General features: G+C 41.4%; 1 protein-coding gene across 5 annotated transcripts in view; it reads right to left on the bottom strand.

Moving 5' to 3' along the window:
• Positions 1-27,420, bottom strand: part of ACAP2 (ArfGAP with coiled-coil, ankyrin repeat and PH domains 2) — a 119,686-nt gene that overhangs the window by 39,323 nt on the left and 52,943 nt on the right. For 3 of the 5 annotated variants that reach the window (XM_038415404.2, XM_043492975.1, XM_043492977.1), the window contains 5 exons: positions 16,880-16,992; positions 12,595-12,615; positions 9,004-9,055; positions 6,956-7,056; positions 742-847 (listed from right to left, as the gene is read on the bottom strand). In XM_038415404.2, the coding sequence (XP_038271332.1) occupies positions 742-847; positions 6,956-7,056; positions 9,004-9,055; positions 12,595-12,615; positions 16,880-16,992 (393 nt within the window). The remainder of the gene's footprint in view (positions 1-741; positions 848-6,955; positions 7,057-9,003; positions 9,056-12,594; positions 12,616-16,879; positions 16,993-27,420) is intronic. The other 2 variants (XM_038415405.2, XM_043492976.1) reach the window with 1 other exon arrangement.

Here is a 27,420-nt window from a genome sequence, read left to right as displayed (position 1 = left end):
AGATGGAAGGTAGGTATGGGCTAGGTGAACAGTTTGAAACTGGGTGAGAACCTTTCTTCTCAACCTCTGGGACCCACCAGTCCAAGGTCATCCTAACTCAGACTTCTTTGAAACAATAGAGGCCAAACAAAAACCAAGGGGGTGGATCCACAGATGATTTAGCTGAGTTCTCAAGTTTCCCTTCCAAACAGCTTCCTTGGTGTTTATCCTGCTGGAGGGCTATGGAGGATGAGACTGATGAGCACTGCTAGTGGAACCACTGACATTTCCTCAGTTCTGAGAGACACTGTTGGAATTGTTGCTAGGACTGGTACCTGAACGAGGACCAAGATCTCTGTAGTTTTTGGTATTGTTTACCCCTAGGCGCTGGGACACATGTTGGTGCTCTGCAAGGTGGCTGAGGCCACCTCGCCCCTTATTCTCTCATCTACAGTGGGAGCGGAACCACACCTGTGCCCCCGGAGCCCTCAACAGACACCGTCATTCAAAATAACCCAATATGTGCACATGGGGTGCATGCATTCCAACAGTGAAATTTGTGTAGATAATCGCTCAAAGAAGTTATTGATTCAAAACATAACGGTCAAAATAACCTTACTAGATGAAAAGTTAATTCAGTAGACACAGATCAGAGAACTCACAAAAATAATTAAAATTTCTTCTACAATTCTCACTTGGAAGAAAAAAAGGATCAGAAATGGTTTACTGTATTACTGGATCCTGAAAGGTAAATGTACTTGCCTCGGATTCATCCCCCTTCTCTCTGTATGCCGTAGCAATACTGGTCTGAACAGCCTTAATCCATGCCTGCCGCAGCTTTTCAGAATCAGCTTGGAGCATGCAGTTTCTATGAGAAATAATGACAGGTTTCAGACGTGTTAGTCTGTATTCGCAAAAAGAAAAGGAGTACTTGTGGCACCTTAGAGACTAACAAATTTATTAGAGCATAAGCTTTCGTGAGCTACAGCTCACTTCATCGGATGCATTTGGTGGAAAAAACAGAGGAGAGATTTATATACACACACACACACACAGAGAACATGAAACAATGGGTTTATCATACACACTGTAAGGAGAGTGATCACTTAAGATAAGCCATCACCAGCAGCAGAGGGGGGGAAAGGAGGAAAACCTTTCATGGTGACAAGCAAGGTAGGCTAATTCCAGCAGTTAACAAGAATATCAGAGGAACAGTGAGGGGTGGGGTGGGAGGGAGAAATACCATGGGGAAATAGTTTTACTTTGTGTAATGACTCATCCATTCCCAGTCTCTATTCAAACCTAAGTTAATTGTATCCAGTTTGCAAATTAATTCCAATTCAGCAGTCTCTCGTTGGAGTCTGTTTTTGAAGCTTTTTTGTTGAAGGATAGCCACTCTTAGGTCTGTGATCGAGTGACCAGAGAGATTGAAGTGTTCTCCAACTGGTTTTTGAATGTTATAATTCTTGACGTCTGATTTCTGTCCATTCATTCTTTTACGTAGAGACTGTCCAGTTTGGCCAATGTACATGGCAGAGGGGCATTGCTGGCACATGATGGCATCTATCACATTGGTAGATGCGCAGGTGAACGAGCCTCTGATAGTGTGGCTGATGTGATTAGGCCCTATGATGGTATCCCCTGAATAGATATGTGGACAGAGTTGACAACGGGCTTTGTTGCAAGGATAGGTTCCTGGGTTAGTGGTTCTGTTGTGTGGTTGCTGGTGAGTATTTGCTTCAGATGGGGGGCTGTCTGTAAGCAAGGACTGGTCTGTCTCCCAAGATGTGTGAGAGTGATGGGTCGTCCTTCAGGATAGGTTGTAGATCCTTGATGATGCGTTGGAGAGGTTTTAGTTGGGGGCTGAAGGTGATGGCTAGTGGCGTTCTGTTGTTTTCTTTGTTGGGCCTGTCCTGTAGTAGGTGACTTCTGGGTACTCTTCTGGCTCTGTCAATCTGTTTCTTCACTTCAGCAGGTGGGTATTGTAGTTGTAGGAATGCATGATAGAGATCTTGTAGGTGTTTGTCTCTGTCTGAGGGGTTGGAGCAAATGCGGTTATATCGTAGCGCTTGGCTGTAGACAATGGATCGAGTGGTATGATCTGGATGAAAGCTAGAGGCATGTAGGTAGGAATAGCGGTCAGTAGGTTTCCGATATAGGGTGGTGTTTATGTGACCATCGCTTATTAGCACCGTAGTGTCCAGGAAGAGGATCTCTTGTGTGGACTGGTCCAGGCTGAGGTTGATGGTGGGATGGAAATTGTTGAAATCATGGTGGAATTCCTCAAGAGCTTCTTTTCCATGGGTCCAGATGATGAAGATGTCATCAATGTAGCGCAAGTAGAGTAGGGGCATTAGGGGACGAGAGCTGAGGAAGCATTGTTCTAAGTCAGCCATAAAAATGTTGGCATACTGTGGGACCATGCGGGTACCCATTGCAGTGCCGCTGATTTGAAGGTATACATTGTCCCCAAATGTGAAATAGTGATGGGTGAGGACAAAGTCACAAAGTTCAGCCACCAGGTTTGCCGTGACAGTATCGGGGATACTGTTCCTGACGGCTTGTAGTCCATCTTTGAGTGGAATGTTGGTGTAGAGGCTTCTACATCCATAGTGGCCAGGATGGTGTTTTTAGGAAGATGACCTATGGATTGTAGTTTCCTCAGGAAGTCAGTGGTGTCTCGAAGATAGCTGGGAGTGCTGGTAACGAAGGGCCTGAGGAGGGAGTCTACATAGCCAGACAATCCTGCTGTCAGGGTGCCAATGCCTGAGATGATGGGGCGTCCAGGATTTCCAGGTTTATGGATCTTGGGTAGCAGATAGAATACCCCAGGTCAGGGTTCTAGGGGTGTGTCTGTGCGGATTTGTTCTTGTGCTTTTTCAGGGAGTTTCTTGAGCAAATGCTGTAGTTTCTTTTGCTAACTCTCAGTGGGATCAGAGGGTAATGGCTTGTAGAAAGTGGTGTTGGAGAGCTGCCTACTAGCCTCTTGTTCATACTCCGACCTATTCATGATGACGACAGCACCTCCTTTGTCAGCCTTTTTGATTATGATGTCAGTTTCTGAGGCTGTCCACACAAACTTCCTCGTGGCTGGACTTTACAAAAACTAGACAAGCCATTTACAAAAAACACACTTTGCTTCTCTACAAAAGAAAAAGGACACTAAGCTATCTAAACTACTATATGCCACAAGGGGCCACAACAATGGTTCCCGTAACCCACCCAGCAATATTGTTAATCTATCCAACTATACTCTTAGCCCAGCAGAAGAATCTGTCCTATCTCGAGGCCTCTCCTTTTGCCCCTCCACCCCCACAAACATGACACAGTTCTGTGGTGACCTAGAATCCTATTTTCGACATCTCAGATTCAAGGAATATTTCCAACACACCTCTGACCAACATATTAACCTACAGAGACCTTCCTACCAACACTACAAAAAGAAGGATTCTGGGTGGACTCCTCCTGAAGGTCGAAACAGCAGCCTGGATTTCTACATAGACTGCTTCCGCCGACGTGCACGAGCTGAAATTGTGGAAAAGCAGCATCGCTTACCCCATAACCTCAGAACACAGCAGAACACAATGCCATCCACAGCCTCAGAAACAACTCTGACATCATAATCAAAAAGGCTGACAAAGGAGGTGCTGTCGTCATCATGAATAGGTCAGAGTATGAACAAGAGGCTACTAGGCAGCTCTCCAACACCACTTTCTACAAGCCATTACCCTCTGATCCCAGTGAGAGTTACCAAAAGAAACTACAGCATTTGCTCAAGAAACTCCCTGAAAAAGCACAAGAACAAATCCGCACAGACACACCCCTGGAGCCCCGACCTGGGGTATTCTATCTGCTACCCAAGATCCATAAACCTGGAAATCCTGGACGCCCCATCATCTCAGGCATTGGCACCCTGACAGCAGGATTGTCTGGCTATCTAGACTCCCTCCTCAGGCCCTTCGTTACCAGCACTCCCAGCTATCTTCGAGACACCACTGACTTCCTGAGGAAACTACAGTCCATTGGTGATCTTCCTAAAAACACCATCCTGGCCACTATGGATGTAGAAGCCCTCTACACCAACACTCCACACAAAGATGGGCTACAAGCCGTCAGGAACAGTATCCCCGATACTGTCACGGCAAACCTGGTGGCTGAACTTTGTGACTTTGTCCTCACCCATCACTATTTCACATTTGGGGACAATGTATACCTTCAAATCAGCGGCACTGCGATGGGTACCCGCATGGCCCCACAGTATGCCAACATTTTTATGGTTGACTTAGAACAACGCTTCCTCAGCTCTCGTCCCCTAATGCCCCTACTCTACTTGCGCTACATTGATGACATCTTCATCATCTGGATCCATGGAAAAGAAGCTCTTGAGGAATTCCACCATGATTTCAACAATTTCCATCCCACCATCAACCTCAGCCTGGACCAGTCCACACAAGAGATCCACTTCCTGGACACTACGGTGCTAATAAGCGATGGTCACATAAACACCACCCTATATCGGAAACCTACTGACCGCTATTCCTACCTACATGCCTCTAGCTTTCATCCAGATCATACCACTCGATCCATTGTCTACAGCCAAGCGCTACGATATAACCGCATTTGCTCCAACCCCTCAGACAGAGACAAACACCTACAAGATCTCTATCATGCATTCCTACAACTACAATACCCACCTGCTGAAGTGAAGAAACAGACAGAGCCAGAAGAGTACCCAGAAGTCACCTACTACCGGACAGGCCCAACAAAGAAAACAGAACGCCACTAGCCATCACCTTCAGCCCTCAACTAAAACCTCTCCAACGCATCATCAAGGATCTACAACCTATCCTGAAGGACGACCCATCACTCTCACAGATCTTGGGAGACAGACCAGTCCTTGCTTACAGACAGCCCCCCAATCTGAAGCAAATACTCACCAGCAACCACACACCACACGACAGAACCACTAACCCAGGAACCTATCCTTGCAACAAAGCCCGTTGCTAACTCTGTCCACATATCTATTCAGGGGATACCATCATAGGGCCTAATCACATCAGCCACACTATCAGAGGCTCGTTCACCTGCGCATCTACCAATGTGATATATGCCATCATGTGCCAGCAATGCCCCTCTGCCATGTACATTGGCCAAACTGGACAGTCTCTACGCAAAAGAATAAATGGACACAAATCAGACGTCAAGAATTATAACATTCAAAAACCCGTTGGAGAACACTTCAATCTCTCTGGACACTCGATCACAGACCTAAGAGTGGCTATACTTCAACAAAAAAGCTTCAAAAACAGACTCCAACGAGAGACTGCTGAATTGGAATTAATTTGCAAACTGGATACAATTAACTTAGGCTTGAATAGAGACTGGGAATGGATGAGTCATTACACAAAGTAAAACTATTTCCCCATGGTATTTCTCCCTCCCACCCCACCCCCCACTGTTCCTCTGATATTCTTGTTAACTGCTGGAATTAGCCTACCTTGCTTGTCACCATGAAAGGTTTTCCTCCTTTCCCCCCTCCGCTGCTGGTGATGGCTTATCTTAAGTGATCACTCTCCTTACAGTGTGTATGATAAACCCATTGTTTCATGTTGTGTGTGTGTGTGTGTGTGTGTGTGTATAAATCTCTCCTCTGTTTTTTCCACCAAATGCATCCGATGAAGTGAGCTGTAGCTCACGAAAGCTTATGCTCTAATAAATTTGTTAGTCTCTAAGGTGCCACAAGTACTCCTTTTCTTTTTATGAGAAATAAGACACAGACTTTGAGATTCAAGCAAACTGACCAATTGGCTCAAAGAAGAGACTCATTCATTAAAAGCCAGACTCTTAAGCAAGCTTTATGTTAGAAACTTCAGCACATCCTTGTATACATACTACTCCACACAGTTACTATTATTGTTAACAGCTGACATGTGCTTGACCCTTCACAAACACGGAATGAAGACATTTCCTGCCACAAAATACTCAAATCTAAATGATGGATACCTTGGTAGGACACTAAGAAATCCAAAGGATGGTTTAATTTGCTGTTTAATTTCCATGTGGTTATCCTGAAGTTTCTGCTTTGCATCCTCATCTCCCATTCACCTGCATGACTGACTAAATAGGACATGGACATCAGTCCTAGAGAAGGCACAGAGTTCTGATGTCTAACATATGGGACTGAATTCAAAGGCAGGAGACTTCAGGGATTTAAAGAGAAAAACTGCTGCCCACACTAACGTTCAGAGAAAACAAGTAATCAAGTGTCAAACTGAAGGGTTGAGAAAGTGTAGATAGGCAAAAGCCAAATAAAGGTAGAATTCGGCTACAGGGTAGAGGGAGAAAGAGCAGGAAACAGACAAATAATAAGATGAAGAGAACACACACGCACACACAGCACCCCACAAGAGCAGCTGTCCTTATACCACAGGACACTAACCTGACATGAATGTCCAATTTTTGCACATGCAGAGCTGCCTTTCCTCTCTAAACACACTAGGCAGTATTTCATACTACATGGTGCTGGTTGGGCTAAAACTGACTTTTTAAAAATTCAATATTATGTTGTGCTTTATTCCTGAATTTAGAAATTATCAGATGTAATTGGAAGCCATTTTTGTACTATTAAGAAGCAGCTGACAGTACTGCCTGCAACTGATCCATATAGCAGCAATCTGCCTACCAACTGTACTTCTGTATAAAGAGCACCAGAATGCATATTTATTACAAGTGCAAAAAGCAGACTGAATAGTCACTGAGGTTGTCCAGAATATCGCATGCTCCAGGTCCCAGGATTTAGAAAACAAAGTGGTTGAGATTCTTTTTCCATTGTGACCACTCCCGAATCATAGGATTGGAAGAGACTTCAAGAGGTCCTCTAGTCCAGAACCCTACATGGCCTTCTTAAGTTCCAAATCTGAAATGGATATGTAAAACTTGTGTTATATATGAACTTTAAAAAAAAATTACCCCTTACTTTGTTGGAGAGACCACCTCGAAGCAGAAACGTCTTTCTATGTCCTCGCAATGCTTAACTGTGCAAAGCCGCAAGTCTTCAACGACTACTGTGGGATTATCCTAGAAAGAGGTAAAATGAACAAAACAAGTCAAGTTTATGGTGAGGGGAGAAACTTACTGAAGCCACAGCTAGTCCCAACTGCTTTGCAATTTTTCCATTTCATCAAAACAGATTGCATGTAAAATCCATAGTAGGAAATAAACATTAATGTGTATGAAAATGTAAGATAGACTTGGGAGAACCCCCCTTTTCCTACAAAAATTGACTGTGATTGACAGCTGATATTTAAACAGCACAATGGTTCAACTGAGAACCACTGTTCTTTCTGAGAAGAGAATAATTAGCTTGCAAATCAGACAGAGGGGTCACAATTAAATGTGCCCACATTTCACAGCAAGGGCAAAATCAGATGCTAGGTTGAAGCTGTTTTAAAATTTGGTCCATAAAAAACCAAAACAACTGATGCTAGTTTAAGGATTTTGTTGAAGTGTAATAGTTGTTATGGGGTCTACAGTGTGATCATGGTAGAATAATAATAATAATACTGCTCACAAAACATCATGAAGCAGTTAGGATTGCCACACACTCCCAGACCTGACAAACCCCCAAAGAGAAAAAAGAAAAAAAAAAAAGTTAAACCACCTAATCAGTACATTCATTCTTCCTGTCCACCCACAAGCATATATCCAACCATTACCAGAGCCACCTTACACAACAGACCACGCACCACACCCAGCTGCTGGCCAAAAGACACTGGATTAGATGGACCTCAGTTTTGATCCACAATGGCAATTTCTAACTAACTCTGCCCCCCTGCCCCACTTCTGCCCCTCTGCACACAATCCTTTATTAGACTCTTCTCCCCCAACACTAGTAACTGTGGGCGTTTGGTGTAGAAGTTAGTTGTGTGGGGTAACGGATAATTTGGTACAGGCATATTTGCTGAAGGGAATGAAGAAGGTTGGCCTCCCTGGGCTGCAGGTGGGGCAGAGTTAAGGATGCTCTGCGTGATCTGCAGTATTTGATAGCTGTGATAATGAGAGGTGCGTGTTTGTGGGCAGAAGAAAAAAGAGGATATGTATATAAAGTAGCTTAATTTTTCATAGCCTTGCTTTTGTGATTTATGTCAGGCATCTTGTGTGTAGCAACTCCTAAGTGCTTCACAACAAAGCTTTCCATGCATTAGTTTCCTATAATTTTTTTAATTAGGGGTGGGAGGTGGATAAGTAGGCAGGGAGCAGACCAGTAGGGGCAGAAATATAGCTATTGATGGAGCACCATAGAATACTTTGTCCAGCAGCAGCTGCACATACCTTCTCTTGTAGGATAACTCCTGACAGAGAAATTTTTATGTGCATCTGCCCATCTGCACCTCCCAATCAAACAGGACTGCACATTCCTGGCCCCAATCAGGTTTGTGTGCGTACACAAAAATTTTCAGTTATAGGAAGAATATTACTTAAAAACCAAGCTATCTATTGCACCAGATTTGCCACATCTCTCCCAAGTTCTATGAATACAATGTTTTTATAAGTTGCATCAGCCAACAATGAAAAACTAAATTTGTGACTGGCAGTTTTAATTAAAGCCCAAATTAAAAGTCTTCCTATTACAAATTTCTGAATGAAAGTGAGACAGAAACTGCACAGAAAATTTAAAGGGCATTAAAAACTAATCCTATATGAAATTTAACAGCAAACAGCAGCTTACTGTTTATGCTCATGCAGTTTAAGCTCATGGTAGAAAGCATCCCAACTTGTGGAATCATTATCAGGAACCCAATGATAACAATGCGCACTTACTATCATTCAGGGATCTCAGAGATTTACGAAGTTGATATTGCCCCATTTTATAGGCGGGGAAATAGAGACAGAAATTAAGTGGGTTGCTCAAGGTCATCTTGCAAGTGAGTGGCGGCATCTCAACTTTCATCCCTCTGCTCTAATCAACAGACCACCCTAATTCCCATTAATAACATTCTTGGGTATTGGAAGTACAGTACCTACCTTAAATTTTTTCTGGTAAACAAGCTGATTATTCTGTATTGAAAACCAGCGTCTATATAAATAAGAAGACATCCAAACATTAACTGATTTCACAGTGCTTACTGGTTGTAACGGACAAACATAATATCTATAGTTCACAAAAGTTATGTCTCAGTAAGGGTTGACAAGTTTGCACAAGGATGAGCTTTCATCAAAACAATGACAAAGGAAAAGAAATTAAGCAAGATTCACGTTAGTTAAATCATACACAAGTGCATGCACATAATCACTATGTTAGTGAAGTTATTCATTCCAAAAGTTACATATTCCAATGTATGGTCACGTCTATATTTTTATGACAAGCAAAATGTTTTAAATTGTTATTTATCAATCTATTTTAGCTTGTTTACCAATAACACAAACTATGGAGTGGCTGGAAGCAGAGAGGTTAGACATTCAGACAGAAATCAAGGCAATGAGGTAATTAAGCACTGAACAATATACCAAGGGTTGTGATGGACTTTCCATTATTGGCAAATTTAAAATCAAGATTTGATGTGTCTTTAAAAGAACTGCTTTAGTTCAAACAGGGAATTATTTCGGGGAAGTTCCAGGAACTGTTATGCAGGAGGTTGGACTAGGTGATCACCGCAGTCACTCCCAGCCTTAGAATATATGAATTCCTCATTCAAATATTTTTGAGTGTTAGTCTAAGGTGCCACAAGTACTCCTTTTCTTTTTGCGAATACAGACTAACACGGCTGCTACTCTGAAACCTGTCAAATATTTTTGTGAGGGGGTTTTAGAAAGTAACTTCTGAAGTTGCTAAAAACTATTGCAGTGTTGCCACCTCTTGCGATTTATTGCAAGTTTTCTAGTATTTGGTGTTTCTTAAAGCCCTAGATGCTGGAATCATGAGAATCAACTTTTTTTTTTTAAGCTAGTTCCTTGCCCGTTTTTGGAGAAATAAGCTTGAAAACATGAAGCAAATTCACCCTGCAGGCTCAAATACCAGAAGGCAAATAAAAAGACTCCCAAAATTGCCACTCATTTTTGAATCCTTGGGGTTGGAAATACTGCTACTACTGTGGAAAAGATTCTGCATATAGGACCCTGGGTCCAGAACATCTGATTCATCATCAGATCAGGCTACCATACATGAAACATGACAAATATAACTGATTAACTGCCACTCTATTTCCTTGGGATGCAATCAATCACTGAGTAACTGGCTAAAGAATATAGAAAAAACTAAAAAACAAAACCAATTCAGCACTATAGTCAAAGTTGGGCATACTTGTTTGATCAAGGTTTATTTTAATACAAGCCTGTGTTTTATATCGTATATTAATGTGGCTATCACAAACACACTCATACAGTATGTCACTTATTTTTGGCTGCCTGTTAAGATGAAGAATAATGTTATGTAAAGTACCCATCAAAACATTTAGTCACATTATCCATGAAATTGTTTAATACTGAACTCTACTTCACTACAAATAGTAACAAAACACCCCTATTCATTCAACCACCACAAGCACAAAAAATACTTAAGGAAGAACAAAGCAGGAAATAAGGTATAAAAAGAATTACTCATGCCACGAATTTTTTATTGTAAAACAGTTAGTACTTAGCCTGTAGAAAGTTGAGATTCTACCTTTTAACAATTATATTTCCAAATGTTGTAGGAATATATTTAGTTTCAAAAAGCAAGATCTCCATTTATAAAATTATAAAGGTTAATTCTAAATGACTGAAATACTTGGACGAAATATGGAAAGGATTTTTTCAAGTTATTAACTACAGTATATTTCAGTCACTGAAATTTAAAAGGTATCACCTTTACCATCTAAAAGGAATGTATTAATCAAGCATGTAACCCAATCATTATGTAGATTATCTAAGTAAAGAAATGGATAATTCAGCTACAAAGCAGGCTGCAAAAGGAAAGTAAACTCAGACTTATTCTTTGCTTTTGTAAAGACAACCAGTTAGATACATGAAAAGCAACCCCTACAAAGCAAAGAAGAATGCAGCCCTGCCACAAGAGATAACATGCAATGGAGCAAATCTCTAATAATCGCTGTTAAGTGTGGTGAGTTTTATGAATCCAACACACTCCACTTGTACAGTTAACATTTAGTGAATCTCCACAGTGAATAAACTGCAATCTGGCAACCATGGTATATCTGACAGTATAAATGTACAGTATGACACGACACTTCTGAGGTCTTCTCTTGGAGGTTTTCACATTGCTCTATCTACCTTTTACAAAAAGTCAAATTAAAGAAGCCCACTGATTTAAATTTTTAGAGATGAGGAAAAAATTTCACTGAAAATGTAACCCTTTATTTGGTACAGTATATGCCATAACGAATACTTATTAGTTTCTGGCTTTATTTTAGCCACAGATCTATGCCAAATGTGTGAGTGACTGCATTAGCATTATAGCATTTTTTGAAAAGTGACAGCTACAAAATACAGTGCATTAAGATCACTAGTAGCACCACAGTGATTTCATTATTAAAGATAATCGAGATTTTTTAGGCCCAAATTTTAGTCTATCTTAAAAAGGTTAAATCCAATGAGGGAAGTTCTCTGGTTTCTAATCCACACTGAAGGGCATGGTCCAAAGACAAATCAGACTCCTACCTCGTGCCTCTGTTCCTACATTATTTGGATGCAATATCCCTAGTGCATTCCTGGGATTGATTGTAAATGATTTGGAGACTAGCTGTGCTGTAAGTGCTGAGCTTTATCAACCATGTGTTTTAAATACATCGCTCTACCAGAAAACGGGGGGGAGGAGGGGGGGGGGGGAGAAGAGCGACAGTTTGTGGGGGCCTAAAAAAAAAAAATTAGTTTTGTTCCTGCTGGCTCTCTAGTAGCACATAACTAAAACGATGCTGCTCCACAAGGCAGATATTTTGACATTAAATTCTTCTATATCATTCAAAGTTGCCGTTAAACAAAACGGCTAATTTCACTTCAACTTTATCCAAAAGAAAGGAAAAATAAAAACACTTGTTAGTTAGAAAAGAACAAAAATCAGTGAAGAGTAGTTCTTAGATGTTTGAAAATACAAGAGAAAAAACAGCAATATGAAAAGAATTTTTAAAATGACATTCGTGTCTTTACATAAAACTTAAATCAGCTTTAACAACTTTCAAGAGGGAGTCATTTCATTTATTGTTTGACAGGCATGCAGCTGACCGAATCATCTAGGCTAAGAGAATTAAATAGAATGATTAAAAGAGAAAGCACTTGAAGTCCCAATCCTGCTCCCATTGAAGTCAGTAGCAAAATACCCATTGACTTTTAAATGGGAGCAAGACAGCTTTTTTAACATATATTCTGCAAAAGTCTGACACTGGAGACTAAGTTGGGGGGGGTGGGGGTGTTTTAAGCTTCTCTGACTATAAATGCATCATACCTTCTTATCAATTTAAAAGGTGTTGAGCAGCACATGTGCTGTCAATCCATGCAAAATCCTTCTGTTTTCTTAAACAGACACTTTATATCCATTGCAAGTAATCAAAATGAAATGCAGGGTTAATGATGAGCTTTTACGTGCCAAAGAACATTGGGAAAGTATAAAAAGCTGGTTGGTACCTGATGCGATCTGGCTTTTTCCTGTCATGTGAAAAAATTGGGTAGGATTAAAACATAAGGGAAAGGAGGGAAAGGAATGAAAATGCAAAATGAGCAAAATAAAAGAATTAGCATGATATGAAAACCCAGCAGAATTCAAAGACAAGGTTTACAGTGCCCAATCTGACAAACTGCACAGAATACACAAAAAGTACTACTGTATTTCCTAAGGGGTTTGTTTCCACCTACCACATTCACACCACTGATAAAGAGAAAGAATTTTTGTAAAATACTGAATTTCCAGGAACCCAAGTAATTTTCCATAGAGTGCATCACACTAAGAACCGAGTGTGGTTTCACTTCCTGAACCACTGAGGTGATACATGTGCATCTTTTAGTATATATACCGATAACTCCAGCAGTAATCTGCATACCCCTCTTTGCAAGCTTTCCATTATAAAATTACTACATTTTAACTCCCATCGCCACTGAAGTCCATCATCACATAGATGAATACTCACAGTTAGAAATATACAAGATTTCAAAATGTTTAGCTTCTAATACTTTAAAAAGAAGGAGCACTGGGTACCACCCCCAGCCCCCTCAAACACACACACACTTGCACAGCATACAATTACACAAAATGAAAATAAAGGGAGGAATACTCAATATCACAAATAATGTTCAGAGAATATCACCCAATTGTTTTGTCTGGATTGATAAAACAAAATTACATGACAACAATGTCACATTGTGTATAGTTTCTATATTTGCCTAGTAACCCGTCCACAAGTTTATTTATGAATCTTGTATACCAAGACATGCATCATCATCAGTATTTGTCAGCTAGCAATGCACTGATCTGCTCCACACCCAACGAAAACTTACAATAGTATTTTTTATTGGGAAAAGGGGCAGGGTTGCCTGTAAACAGATAATTTCCCCCAAAGAATCCCAAAAGCTGTCAACTTACTTTTTCTTACATTTCTATATGGTGTCTTCATCAAAGGTAATATAAAAAATTATTTAATTAGGGCAGCATCCGTTTGATAGTTAAGGAAACACAATGGCAGTTTTAAAAAGACAGTCTAACGTAAAACATCTTGGAAAGTTAAGAGCAAAATGTTTTTGCAAAACGTGCCATGATTTTTACTACAATGTATTTTTAGAAAATCAGTTACAAAGAAGTATTTTAAAATACTAAAGAGACGTCAAAGTGCTAATTGACAGGAACTGGGTGGAACTGGCAGTTACCCTTTTTAAAATAATTTCAACTGGAAGTGCAGCCTGTACTTAGCAAGAAAGAAGATCAGCACTGTAGGAAGAGACTCAGGAAAGTACATTTCAATAGCACTTTCTAGGCAAATTCTATATTTTTTCTTAAGGGTTTTTTTTTTTTTCCTTCCCATTTCACGTGTGCACAAATAAGTTATCTTAAAAAAAACCCACTGTGGAAATTTCCTGTGCTTCCCTGGGTCTTGCAGCTCTCAACTTTTTCAGATGTATAAAGGCATCAGAATTTCTAAATGCTTTCCGTTTCATTTTACATTTTTATATACAGGACATTTTAAAGAAATAAACAGCACTATAATCGTGTTATATGTGGTCAAGTGACTGGAGACATTCTAATGCAGTTTTCCTTTAATACACTATAAACTTTAAATCTTAACTATGACCCTCAGCCATCAGAATCCACAGAAGTTTCTAACATCTTCACCACTTACTGGCATTGCTGTCATAACACCAGACAGACCTTTTTAATTAAATTAACACTAAAGTCTCTGCTTCTATAGTAAAAAAAATTTTTTTTTTTTTAAAGAAAAAAAAATAAAGAATTGCACTGCAGCATCAGTACTAATCCTAAAAAAAATGCCACACTGAAAACCAGTCTGAACTCCTGGAAGTAATGTTAATTGTATAGCCAATAAGAGTGCTCTGGACTATAGCATCTGATTCCTGGCTAGTTCTGGAATCTCAGGAATATGAACACAAACCAAAAGCAAATCCTTTGCCCAGAGGATTGCACAATACATGGAGACAAGCTGGCCAGTTTGGGAAGTAAAGTAATCACACACCAGAAAATAGGAGAGCAAGAGAAAAATGTTATCCTTTTTTTTTCTTGACAGAATGTATCTCATTGTGATCAAGTGTGATGTCACTGTAATAAATGTGTAAAACTGGTTCTTATGTCACCTTTATCTTTCATATTTCTAATTACATTTCAGTGAGATGTCCAGTTTCTATATGTAAACAACGCGTTTTATCACCTCTCATTTTAGGCTTCAGAAACAGATAGGAAGTTACTGCATTTATGCCTAAGAATGCATAGAACTAAAGTTAGAAAAGTACTTGTAAATAAAAATAAAGAAAAATATATTTACAACAAATGGAAGAAAGGGAAAGTTGATAATAATGAATACAAATCAGAAGTTAGGAATTACAGAAAATTGACAAGGAAAGCTGAGGGACACAAGGAAAAATCCAGTCAGTAGTGCTAAAGACAGTAAAGGAGATGTTAAAGCATATATTAGGAACAAAAAGAATCCTAATAAGCATACTGGTCCATTACTAGATGCCAATGGTACAATCATCAATAATAATGCACAAAAGGCAGAAGTGTTCTATAAATATTTCTGTTCTGTATTCGGGGAAAAACATTTGATGTAATCATATATGATAAACAACTTTCCATTCCACTAGTAGCTCAGGAACATGTTAAATAGCAGCTAAAGTTAGACATTTTTAAAATCAGGATAACCTGCATCCAATAATTTTAAAGGAGCTCACTGAGGGACTTGCTGAACCATTAACGTTGATTTTCAATAAGTCTTGAAGCACTGGGAAAGTTTCAGAAGAATGCTAATGTGGTGCCAATATTTAAAGAGTTAACAGAATGAACCAAGTAATTATAAGCCTGCCTGTCTGACAATTGATAGCAGGCAAAATGACAGCATGGCTGATATAGGACTTGATTAATAAAGAATTAAAGTAGGGTAATATAATTAATGCCAGTCAACATGGCTTTTTGAAAAATAGATCCTGTCACACTAACCTGATTTTTTTTTGTTTTTTTTTTTTTTTTAAAAGATTACATTATAAGTTTGGTTGTTAAAGGTAATAGCGTTGATGTAATATACTTAGACTTGTGGGAGGCATTTGATTTAGTATTCCACAACATTTTAATTAAAAAACTAGAAGATATAAAATTAACATGGCCCACAGCCAATTTTAAATCCATTTAATAACTGACAAGTCTTAAAATGTAGTTATAAACACAGAATCATCATTGAACAGGTGTGTTTCTAGTGGGATCAGCAGAGATTTGTTATTGGTCGAATGCTATTTAACATTTTTATTAACTACTTGGAAGAACACAAAACCAGCACTGAAAGTTTGTAGAGGATACAAAAATTAGGGGAGTGGTAAATAATGCAGAGGACACACCACTGATACACAGCTATCTGGATAACTTGGTAAGCTGGGAGCAAGCAAACAATATGCATTTTATCATGACTAATTGTAAATATATTCTTCTATGAACAAAGAATGTAAGCCATACTTACAGGATGGGGCATTCTAGCTTGTGAAATAGTGACACTGATAATCAACTGAACATTTGTTCTAGTGCAACGCTGTGACCAAATGACATTGTGTACACAATCACGAGCTATAATGCTCCACCCAAAGAGCAAGGCAAAGTTTGTGTGAAGTCACAATCCATGAGCCCAATCCAGCAGGAGCACCAACGGAGAAAAATTAGCAGGTGCTTAGTACTCACTGGCAGCCAAGCTTCCCTCCTTCTCCCCCCAGTACCGCCCGCCAGCAGCCCTACCAATCAACTCCTCCCCCTTCCTCCCAGCACCTCCTGCATGCCATCCGCCACGTGCAGGAGGTGTTAGGAGGGAGGGGGAGGAGCAGGGATGGGGCAGTGGGGGAAGGGTGGAGTGGCGATGGGAAGAGGTGGGGCAGGGGTGGGGGCGGGGTCTGGGGTGGAGCAGGGGTTGAGCATCTCCGGGGAAAATTAGAAGCCGGCACCTGTGGCATCTATGGATTTCAATAGAAGCTCTGAGAAGAGGACTTGCAAAGATCAGGCCCTGTGCTTGCAAACAAGCAAGAAAACAAAAGAAGAAATTTCCTTGAATTCTGTACAGTCACTGCAGTAAATATAACAGGCCAAATGGTGCACCAATTTATGCCTCAGGCAACTCTGTGGAATTAATGGGTTTTCCAGGGTTATAAATCAGCCCAGAATTTAATAATAATCAGCATGGTTACAAACCATAACAAAGAGTTTTTGAAGTCTTACCTGTTCCAAGTCTTGAAGGCATTGCTGGCTCGCTTAAAGAGATACCCTTCCATAACAATGCCATTGGCTGCATCTACATTGTATTCTAGCTTAGTATCATCACTGGAGAAATCCTGGTATTTAAAAAAAAGAAAAGAAAATTTCAAATGCAGCTCAAAACATTAATTGTAAACTGTGCAGATATTTGGCAATAGCATCATGCCTGCAATACCTATTGATTATTTTGCAGCTATTAGGCCCACACACAACAGTAAGGTGGTGAATTTTCAGGGAAAATTAAGGCACTAGAGTCCATTTTATTTCACAAAATCTATACCTGTCATAATTGCATTATATAACAACAAGACATGGGGAGTTTTACCAGCCATATTTACAGATACTTGTGAAAAAAAGCAGCATTCTACAGCTCAATAAACTGCACATCAGCAGTGGGCAAGTGGCAGAAAAGCCAAGAAACTGAAAATCAAATTGAAAGGAAATATGAAAACTTCCGTAATTTCATTAAAAGCAGAACACCCAACTGTCTAGATACAAAAAAGAGTGACTGAGTAACAATACCTGAACTAAGAGTATATTTTCAGAAAGTTGCAATTAATCAGAAATTGTGGTAATCACCATGTCTTTACTGGAACGTTATATTTCACAGCAACACGCTCAACTAGGGTGACCAGATGAAACAGACAAAATATCAGGACATATGGGGGAAGCAAAAAAAAACAAAAGTAACATTAAAAAAGCAGCCGGAGTTGCCGAAGCAAAAAAAAAAAAAAAAAAAAAAAAAAAAAAAAAAAAACACATCAAACCAACCACTGGAGCAACCAAAGCCACAATATCAGGACAAATGGTGTCCCGACTGTGCAATGAACTAAAAATCGGGACAGTCCCAATTTTATCAGGACATCTGGTCACCCTACGCTCAACACTGTATATTTGTGTTTTGTACAGAGTCCCCCATCCCATGATCCTATTTCTTTTATTATCCCTCTGCTTCGATTACATCTGAATTTTACATCTGATATTTTATTAATAGGGTAAGATTTTCAAATATGTTTAAGGGATATGAACACTATTCCCAATAAAATGAATAGTAAATAAGTATCCAAACACAGTAGATGGCTGTGAAATACATATCCCGAACTGCCCTTTGGAATCATGACTGAACTCAACTATGTATCAACAGACATTATTCAATAAATGTATGAGGGGGAAAACACAGTGAGCAAAGGACGACAATATCTGGCTAAAAGTCTGATAGGACATCTCCTCAACCTTGCCGAAAAACACAAAGTTGAACATCCAGAGCATAAAATAAATAGATCACCGGGTCCACCGAAAAAAACATGGGCACCGCTGTCAAAGATACAGCCAATGGATTTTGGAACAATAAGCACGATCCCAAAACAATTTCTGCAGTGACACAAAATGCACCTTCATTTGAAAGGGAACACAATAGACCCAACCACTCCTTCAAAGATTTTCCCCCTCTTCTGACCATCAGCCCTTGAGTCTTGCTTGCTTTGATATGAAGTAGCTGCTTTTCTTCCAGGAGTTAGTCACCTGTAGACCTGCAGCATTCTTATGCAGATGTTAGTTGACTTTTCGGAAAAGGAAAGATAGCTGAGCGTCATCAACCTTTTATTGGCCTCACCACTCTCTAAATGGTCTTGCATGGTTACAAAGAGGGAGATTAGGATAGGTCCTTAGGTGAGGGTTGGGGGTGTGGGAAAGGAAGCGAAGCAGGCGTTCATTCTATCTGCATCCGGTCGGAGAGAAACAATTGAAGCCATTGTATATCTACACCACCTTCTCCTGACGCATCATCTAAACAGGGCAGCTGTGTCAAAAGTCAGAGGAGAGGTTAAGTGTGGAAACACTGAGATGTAGCCTCCATCCATTGCCATAAGAAGGCTGTCTTAATACCATTAGTGTTGGCTGTATGCCAGGTGCGGCCAAACCGCAGCTCACAAGCCACATGCAGCTCTTTTACAGTTAAAGCATGGCTCGCTGAGCCCCCTGCACTCCCCCACCATTCTCCGGCTCCAGACTGGGAGAGGGAGCTTGGGGCCTCTGCCCTGCAGCAAGGTGGTGAGGCTAGGGACTTCTGCCCTGCAGGGATGGGGGGAACTGGCATGGGTCAGGTCTTCAGCCAGGTGTGCCCCCCAGCAGGCACCACCCAACGGGGTGGAAGCCCAAAGCTACGGCAGGTGCCGCCCCACAGGGATGAAGTCCCAAGCCCCAATAGGCTCCGCCCCACAGGGCGGGTTGCATGCATCTTGGGGCTCTCAAACGTCTGAAGATTATTATATGTGGCTCAGAGGATCAGTAAGTCTGGCCACCTCTGCTTTATGCTGTGTCCTTGTCTGGGGCCTGATTGCAAAGCATCCAGCATGGCTGCAGAGATCATACAAGGCTAGAGCTTGGCTGTCACTATTTTCTCAATGATTTTACTGCAGAATGATGCTACAGACAGGACGATAGAAAGATTGTTTCCATCTTATGTTGGCTTTTTTCAGGACTGGGTCAGCTAGTACATTCTTCAGGGAGGCTGACAGATTCACTTCTACGAAGGAGGTGCTGATCTATAAGTAAAGAATATATAGTCATAGTTGCTGGTTTTCATATCCCTGGAGGTACACAGACCTGTTCCTTGGGTGGATAGTTCAAATCTTCCTAAGAAATTCTAGATCTTCATTGCATGTAGCAGGCTGAAGTCTGCCAGGGATTTACATGCACTCAGAGTGACATCATATACATATATACACTGTGAAACCTTAAGCCATGGCTCAAAGGACAAGAAATACACTTAGAACTTGGCTACATGGGCAAACTCAGGAAACAAACCAAATTCACTTTCAGAGTAGTTTAAACTGCATGAAACCACTGCATGGTCATGCTTATTCAGAATTAAAGTGACCTGAATTCAGCATTATCTTAATTCACGTTGTAAACAAACTGAAATAAACTGAGGGCTTTTCTACTATAACATTTAGTTCATGGCAAGCTGGGATTTGAATCTATCCTACACAGCAGGGCTGTGTAGACAAGCCCCAAGTTTAACCAGTCCATCACATTGGGGGCAGTTCATTGCCTGAGGGTGAGAATGACAAACTTGCACAGAGACTTTTCACAGAGAGCAAGGTGACCAGACCATACTAATTTTTAGCAGTAGCTAAATTAATGAGGGACCTCCATTTAATTCTCTGATTTGAGCTTTGATCCATAGGGGCTCATCTTCCAACACTTTCTGTATTGCTTTTAACTATCAGATACGAGTGTAGTTACAGCAGTACAACCTCCTAGTATGGAGACAGTTACACCAGTATAAAGATGCTTGTTGAAGCATAGCTTATTCAGGGAAATGTGGAGGAAGAAGCTTTACTTCTATAAGGCATCTTTATACTGGTATACCTGTGTTCTCACTAGGGGTTGTACTGATTTATCTATTGGGGGGGGGGGGGGAGAGCAAAATCTTGCTCTTAACTGAAATAGTTGAATGGACACAAACTCTGTCATGACCAGGCCTAGGGTAGAAGGAAAAGGAGGCAGCAGCAAAGACAGCATAATCTGCTCCCACTGATGAGCCTCATACCTTACTAATAGGATTCTAAAAAGATCCCAAAGGGAACACTGCTCTGCCCCTGTGATTGGAAGAAAAAGTGATAACCCAGCAGGGCATGGTTACAACTGTTAATTTAGGCCTTTTATGAATGGATGCAGGCAATTAAGACAGCAGGTTCCTGGGCCCAGGACAGTATATTATTCAATAAAATGGCCAAAGAGCTTACACACAATATTTTCAGCTATTCCCAATTTATTTTAATAGGTAACTATATCATGATCAGAATATTGGCTAATCATTCAGAATCTGATAGTAGGCACTCACTATAAAAGTAAAAACTACTGTTTGAATTTTAGCAGTGACCAGCTATTGTATGTGCTTATATGTTAAAAACACAAAGCAGTTTATAACCCAATGCTCATAAAATCCAGAATTCAGACACACATACTTTTCTTTAGTCCTCAACACTTCATAAACCTTAATACTTTGACACCTGGTCTCCAATTCAGAAGATGCTAAATATTAAAAAGATTTCATATAAAAATGCATACTCAGTATAAATTATAGTACCATTTTAAAATATAAGTGTTTTACAAAGTATTCTCAAGGTTTCTTTTTCCATACTGTAACCTTTTCAAAAGGGCTAAAATTTGCTGAGTTAACATTCTTCTTACAAAATATAATTAAGTTAAAGGTTTTAATTTCTCTCAAACTTACCAACTCCCAAACATAATGAAACCTGCTAAAGATTTGCATCTTGCTGTCCTTAATGATTTCTTTGATTTGTCATCTGAGGAAAAAAAGGTAGATTTCCTGGATTCTTTTTGCCCAACCAAGAGTGCCATGCAGTCATCACATTCTCCTCTAGGTTCACAAAGTTGTTTCTGACATTTCAATTGTTTTGTAAAAAGAAACGTGATCCATTAGTTGCTTTCTTGGTAGCCTTGTGTGAATAATCCAAGTGCGCTCTTATTATGCAGCTCCCGCTTCAATTCACGTTGACTGAAACCATGACTTTCTCTTAAGGCATGGACAGTACTGCTGATGTTAGCTCAACTGACTTGCAACCTTACATGGTACATTAAGACTTGAGAGTAGGTGCAGACAGTAGTTTCATACTTTCCTATCTACATACAGTACACAACTGACTAAGTATTTTTAACATGTTTGTACTCCACAGCCGGTCATTTACATACGAGTCAAAGATCAAACTGCAAGAGAAAGCCAAAACCAATTAAAGGCCTCCAACTACTCTATCCATGGTATTTTACTGGTGAAGTTGGGGGGTGGGGGGAGAAATTTTCTATAACAGCAACAGAATAGTTGTTGAAAAAGAAACTGGCAGAGTATCATCTTTAGCGTCTTTGTATTTCATAACAAACAAGAGGGGCAAAGCAGTCATATTATAATGTATTTTTCCGTTCCTGGCAAAAGGAAAAAAAGTTTCATGAATCACAAAAATAATCAGAGGGGAAAAAAAAAAAAAATACTTCCAGCTCTTTCCAGAGAGCTCTATAGGAAATAAACCCACTCATTTCACATGATTTAGAATTTTATGTTCCTTAACATAAACATATTTGCTAAAGACTGATAAGTTATTTGCAAATTTATTTTCATTAAAACAGAAATTATGTTTCAGCTAGCCAGCATAGACAAAACTGAAGTGCTACAACATTAGATTTCTAATTCAAACTATATTTTCTATTTTGGAATTCATTCATTTCTCAAGATTTGCCATTTACTGAGGGAGGGTCATGTAGAGGAAATGAGCCAAACAATTGAAATGTATAGTATGGTGTTCTACTTTTTCATATCTTTGAAAGCAGGGATCCCCCTTTAGTTAAGTTACCCCAAGGCAACTGTAACATGTGCAACCAACACTAATTTAGTAAGTCACATGCATAGTTGCTGACTTCCTGGGTGCTCTGGGCTCAAGCACCCACAGCAAAAAAAATTTGGGTGCTCAGCACCACCAGCATCGGCTGTTGGGCGGCTGGGGGCAGCTGATCAGCTGGAGGCAGTGCTTGAGGGCATGCAGAGAAAAACGAGCAGTGAGGGTCTCAGGGGAGGGTTTGGAGCAGAGGCGAGAAGAGGCATAGTGATGGCGGAGCAGGGGTGGGAAGAGGCTGTGCAAGGGCAGAGCCTCAGGGGAAGTGGTGGAGCAGAGCATCCCAGGAAAAAATTAAAAAGTCAGCACCTATGCAACATCACAGTAAGTCTTACTAAATTTGACAGTGTTGCATAATAGCCATAATTTCTCAGAAATTCTTGAAAATCACCACCGATATTTTAGACATACTGGATTTTAAAAAACTTGCTATGCGACATGTATTTTTTCCACTTTTATCATAAGATAATTTTCTTGCGGCTATTGCATATAATCCTATTCTTTAGGAACTGCAGTTCTAGATCCTTGCAATAGCCAAAATTAGTGACTGGTTATAAGTTCTTCATTAAAGTCTATAGAAAAGATGGTTAAACTCATTTTGCCAGACTCTGAAGGCACTCAGTGTTCAAATGTTGGGGTTGTATTTTGCTTAAGTGAAACTGTCAAAAAAAGAAGCAGAGAAAAAAATCCAATGAAAAATAGGGTGGAAAATGGGGCAGGTTGAATGAACATCAAATACAAAGAGTGTGACAAAATCAGATGAGGGGAGAGGAAATCTTAATGAAAAATAAATACAGCATACCCAGTATTTAGGATATCCATTGTGCAAATCCAGCTTTTGAGGGGGGAATCATCTATTCCCCTCACACAGTGCCAGCATCACAAAGATATCTTTGGTTTTGAAACTGAATCACCATTAGAAAAAAAAAACAAGCCAACAAACTTGAGATATTTTAGCAAAACCCAAAATAGTTTGAGTAGTTAGCAGAAGCTGGGACAACGCAAGGTTGTCTCATCCCTATTTTAGTGCCAGGAAGTAACTCTTATTTTTCCAACAGCAGTTCTGTTTTAGGTGGACGAGAAGGATCATTCTTCCTTCAGGAGCAAAGGGCCAAAATGTGCATGTGCTTCAGCAACAGTAGTGAAGGAATCCACTCTTGATTTATAGACACGGCAGCAACTGGCTCCTCATCTTGGCTGAAGGAGACTACGAGTTTAGGTTGAATTTAGCAGCGTTCAATAAATTTAACCCTGCACCCGTCCACATGACGAAGCCATTTACTTTGACTTAAAGGGCTCTTAAAATAGATTTCTGTATTCCTCTCCCGACGAGGGGATTAGCGCTGAAATCAACCTTGCTGGGTCGAATTTGGGGTAATGTGGCCGCAATTCGACGTTATTGGCCTCCGGGAGCTATCCCAGAGGGCTCGACTGTGACTGCTTTGGACAGTGCTCTCAACTCAGATGCACTGGCTAGACAGACAGGAAAAGACCCACAAACTTTTGAATCTCATTTCCTGTTTGGCCAGCATGGCGAGCTGCAGGTGAGTGCGGATCTCATCAGCACAGGTGACCATGCAGTCCCAGAATCACAAAAGAGCTCCAGCGTGGACCAAACTGGAGGTACTGGATCGGACCGCCATATGGGGAGACGAATTCGTGCTATCAGAACTCCGTTCCAAAAGACGAAATGCCCAAATATTTGAAAAAATCCAAGGACATGAAGGACAGAGGCTATAACAGGGACCCGCAACAGTGCCATGTCAAACTTGAGCTCGGGCAAGCCTACCAAAAAAACAGAGGCAAACATCCGCTCTGGGGCTCTGACCCTGATATGCCGCTTCTCTGAGCTGCATGTCATTCTAGGGAGTGCAGCCACCACTACCCCACCCCCATGCTTTCACTCCATCAATGGATCATCATGCAACAGGGATGTGAATTTTGGGGATGAGGAAGATGAGGAGAAGGAGGAGGCGGCGGCTGAAGACAGTGCACAGCAAGCAAGAAGAGAAACCATTTTCCCTGAGAGCCAGGAACTGTTTCTCACCCTGGACCTGGAGCCAGTACCCCCTGAACCCACCCAAGGAGGGCTCCCGGACCTGACAGGTGGAGAAGGGACCTCTGGTGAGTGTGTACCTTTGTAAATATAATACATGGTTTAAAAGCAAGCATGTTTAATGATTAATTTGCAGCCAGTACAGCTACTGGAAAAGTCTGTTAACGTGTCTGGGGATGGAGCGGAAATCCTCCAGGGACATCTCCATAAAGCTCTCCCAGATGTACTCCCAAAGCCTTTGCAAAAGGTTTCTGGGGAGAGCAGCCTTATTCCATCCTCCATGGTAGGACACTTTACCACGCCAGGCCAGTAGCATGTAGTCTGGAGTCATTGCATAACAAAGCACGGCAGCATATGGTCCCAGTGTTTGCTGGCATTCAAGCAACATCAGTTCTTCCTCTCTCTGTTATCCTCAGGAGAGAGATATCATTCATGGTCACCCTGTTGAAATAGGGTAATTTTATTAAGGGGACATTCAGAGGTGGCTGTTCCTGCTGGGCTGTTTGCCTGTGGCTGAACAGAAATCTTCCCCGCTGTTAGTCACATGGTGGGGAGAGGGGGTGAAGCGATCATCCCAGAGAATTGGTTGTGTGTGGGGGGGAGGGGATTTAGTTGGCCCCTTCTTTTAAATTGCCATCCCATTTTAAATGGCCAACCCAACAGCTGTTTGGTATGGGAAATGCAGGTGCTGCTGTTTGAAACCATTCCCACGTTATGAGGGTTAAAGAAGCCAAAAGACCGTGGCTTACCATGGCTGCCTGCAAGCCGAATTCTGTTGCCCGCCAGCCCTGCATGTGTGATCTCTCACACCAAACCGGCAGACCCTTAATATAAGAGGCAAAATGCAACCTTGTACCAAATGCACATGTGGTATGTAATATTAACAGCAAGGTTCACCCTGAAAGAGTCTACCCATTATTCTCTAAAATGTACTTGAACTACTACTCTCCCTTTTTTTTCCTCCCGCAGCTGCAAATGTTTCAATGCTCACAATATCATCTCCTTCCCAGAGGCTAGCGAAGATTAGAAGGCGAAAAAACCGCAGTCATGATGAAATGTTCTCTGAGCTTATGCAGTCTTCCTGCACTAAAAGAGCCCAGCAGAATGTGTGGAGGCAGACAATGTTAGAGTCCAGGAAGGCACAATATGAATACAAGGACAGGTGGTGGGTTGAAGATGATAGGTGGCATCAGCTTGCCGACAGAAGGCAGGAGCCAATGCTGAGGCTACTGGAGGATCAAACTGATATACTGCGGCGTATGGTTGAGGTGCAGGAAAGGCAGCATCACCACAGACCGCTGTTACAGCTCCTGTATAACCAACCGCCTCCTCCCCAAGTTCTATAGCCTCCTCACCCAGACACCCAAGAACGCGGTGGGAGGCCTCCGGACACCCAACCACTCCACCCCAGAGGATTGCCCAAGCAACAGAAAGCTGGCATTTAATAAGTTTTAAAGTGCAATGTGGCCTTGTCCTTCCCTCCTCCCCCAAACCTCCTGGGCTACCTTGGCAGTTATCCCCCTATTTGTGTGAATAAATAAAGAATGCATGAATTTGAAGCAACAATGACTTTACTGCCTCTGCAAGCAGTGATTGAAGGGGGGGAGGGGATGGTGGTTAGCTTACAAGAAAGTAGAGTGAACCAAGGGGAGGGGGTTTCATCAAGTAGAAACAAAACTTTCACACTGTAGCCTGGCCAGTCATGAAACTGGTTTTCAAAGCTTCTCTGATGCGCTCTGCACCCTCCTGTGCTCTTCTAACCGCCCTGGTGTCTGGCTGCGCGTAATCAACAGCCAGGCGATTTGCCTCAACCTCCCACCCTGCCATAAATGACTCCCCCTTACTCTCACATATATTGCGGAGCGCACAGCATGCAGCAATAACAATGGGAATATTGGTTTCGCCGAGGTCTAACCGAGTCAGTACACTGCGCCAGCGTGCTTTTAAACGTCCAAATGCACATTCTACCAACATTCTGCATTTGCTCAGCCTATAGTTGAACAGTTCTTGACTACTGTCCAGGCTGCCTGTGTATGGCTTCATGAGCCATGGCATTAAAGGGTACACTGTGTCCTCAAGGATAACTAAGCACTAAGAATGCACGTGTTACTTATTTCTGAGGGGAAAATTACACTGTAGTAAGGAAAGGAGTACTTGTGGCATCTTAGAGACTAACAAATTTATTTGAGCATAAGTTTTCGTGAGTTACAGCTCATTTCAGTAGTAAGGATAACTATAGGCATTTCAACATCCCCAACGGTTATTTTCTGGTCTGGGAATAAAGTCCCTTCCTACAGCTCTTGAAACAGACCAGAGTTCCTGAAGATGCGAGCGTCATGTTCCTTTCCCGGCCATCCCACGTTGATGTTGGTGATACGTCGTCCCTTGTGATCCACCACTGCTTTCAGCTCTATTGAAAAGTACCCCTTTCAGTTTATGTACTCACTGCCTTGGTGCTCTGGAGCCAAGATAGACGGAACCCGTATCCCTATCACCCCACCACAGTTAGGGAATCCATTGTAGCAAAGTCATCCACTATGACCTGCACATTTCCCAGAGTCACTACCCTTGGCGGCAGCAGCTCAGTGATTGCGTTGGCTACTTGAATCACAGCAGCCCCCACAGTAGATTTGCCCACTCCAAATTGATTCCCGACTGACCAGTAGCTGTCTGGCGTTGCAAGCTTGCACGGGGCTATCACCACTCACTTGTGAACTGTGAGGGCTGCTCTCATCTTGGTATTCTGGCACTTCAGGGCAGGGGAAAGCAAGGCACTTTCAGGGAACTTTGACCTTATGCATGCGAAAGTTTCGCAGCCATTGGGAATTGTCCCAGACCTGCAACGCTATGCGGTCCCACCAGTCTGTGCTTGTTTCCAAGGCCCAGAATCGGTGTTCCACGGCATGAACCTGCTCCATTACCACCATCGTCGTCTCCTGGGTGCTCGCCAGCAGATAGTGCAGTACGACTGCTAGCTGTCATCGTCTCCTGGGTGCTCACAATGCTGCTGGCTGGGAGAGCAGCCTGAGGCAGAATGG

The sequence above is a fragment of the Dermochelys coriacea genome, chromosome 9 (genome assembly GCF_009764565.3).
Source record: "Dermochelys coriacea isolate rDerCor1 chromosome 9, rDerCor1.pri.v4, whole genome shotgun sequence".
Lineage (NCBI taxonomy): Eukaryota > Metazoa > Chordata > Testudines > Dermochelyidae > Dermochelys > Dermochelys coriacea.
Note: the sequence above shows the minus strand (reverse complement) of the source record. Positions and strands in the feature narration are given on the sequence as shown.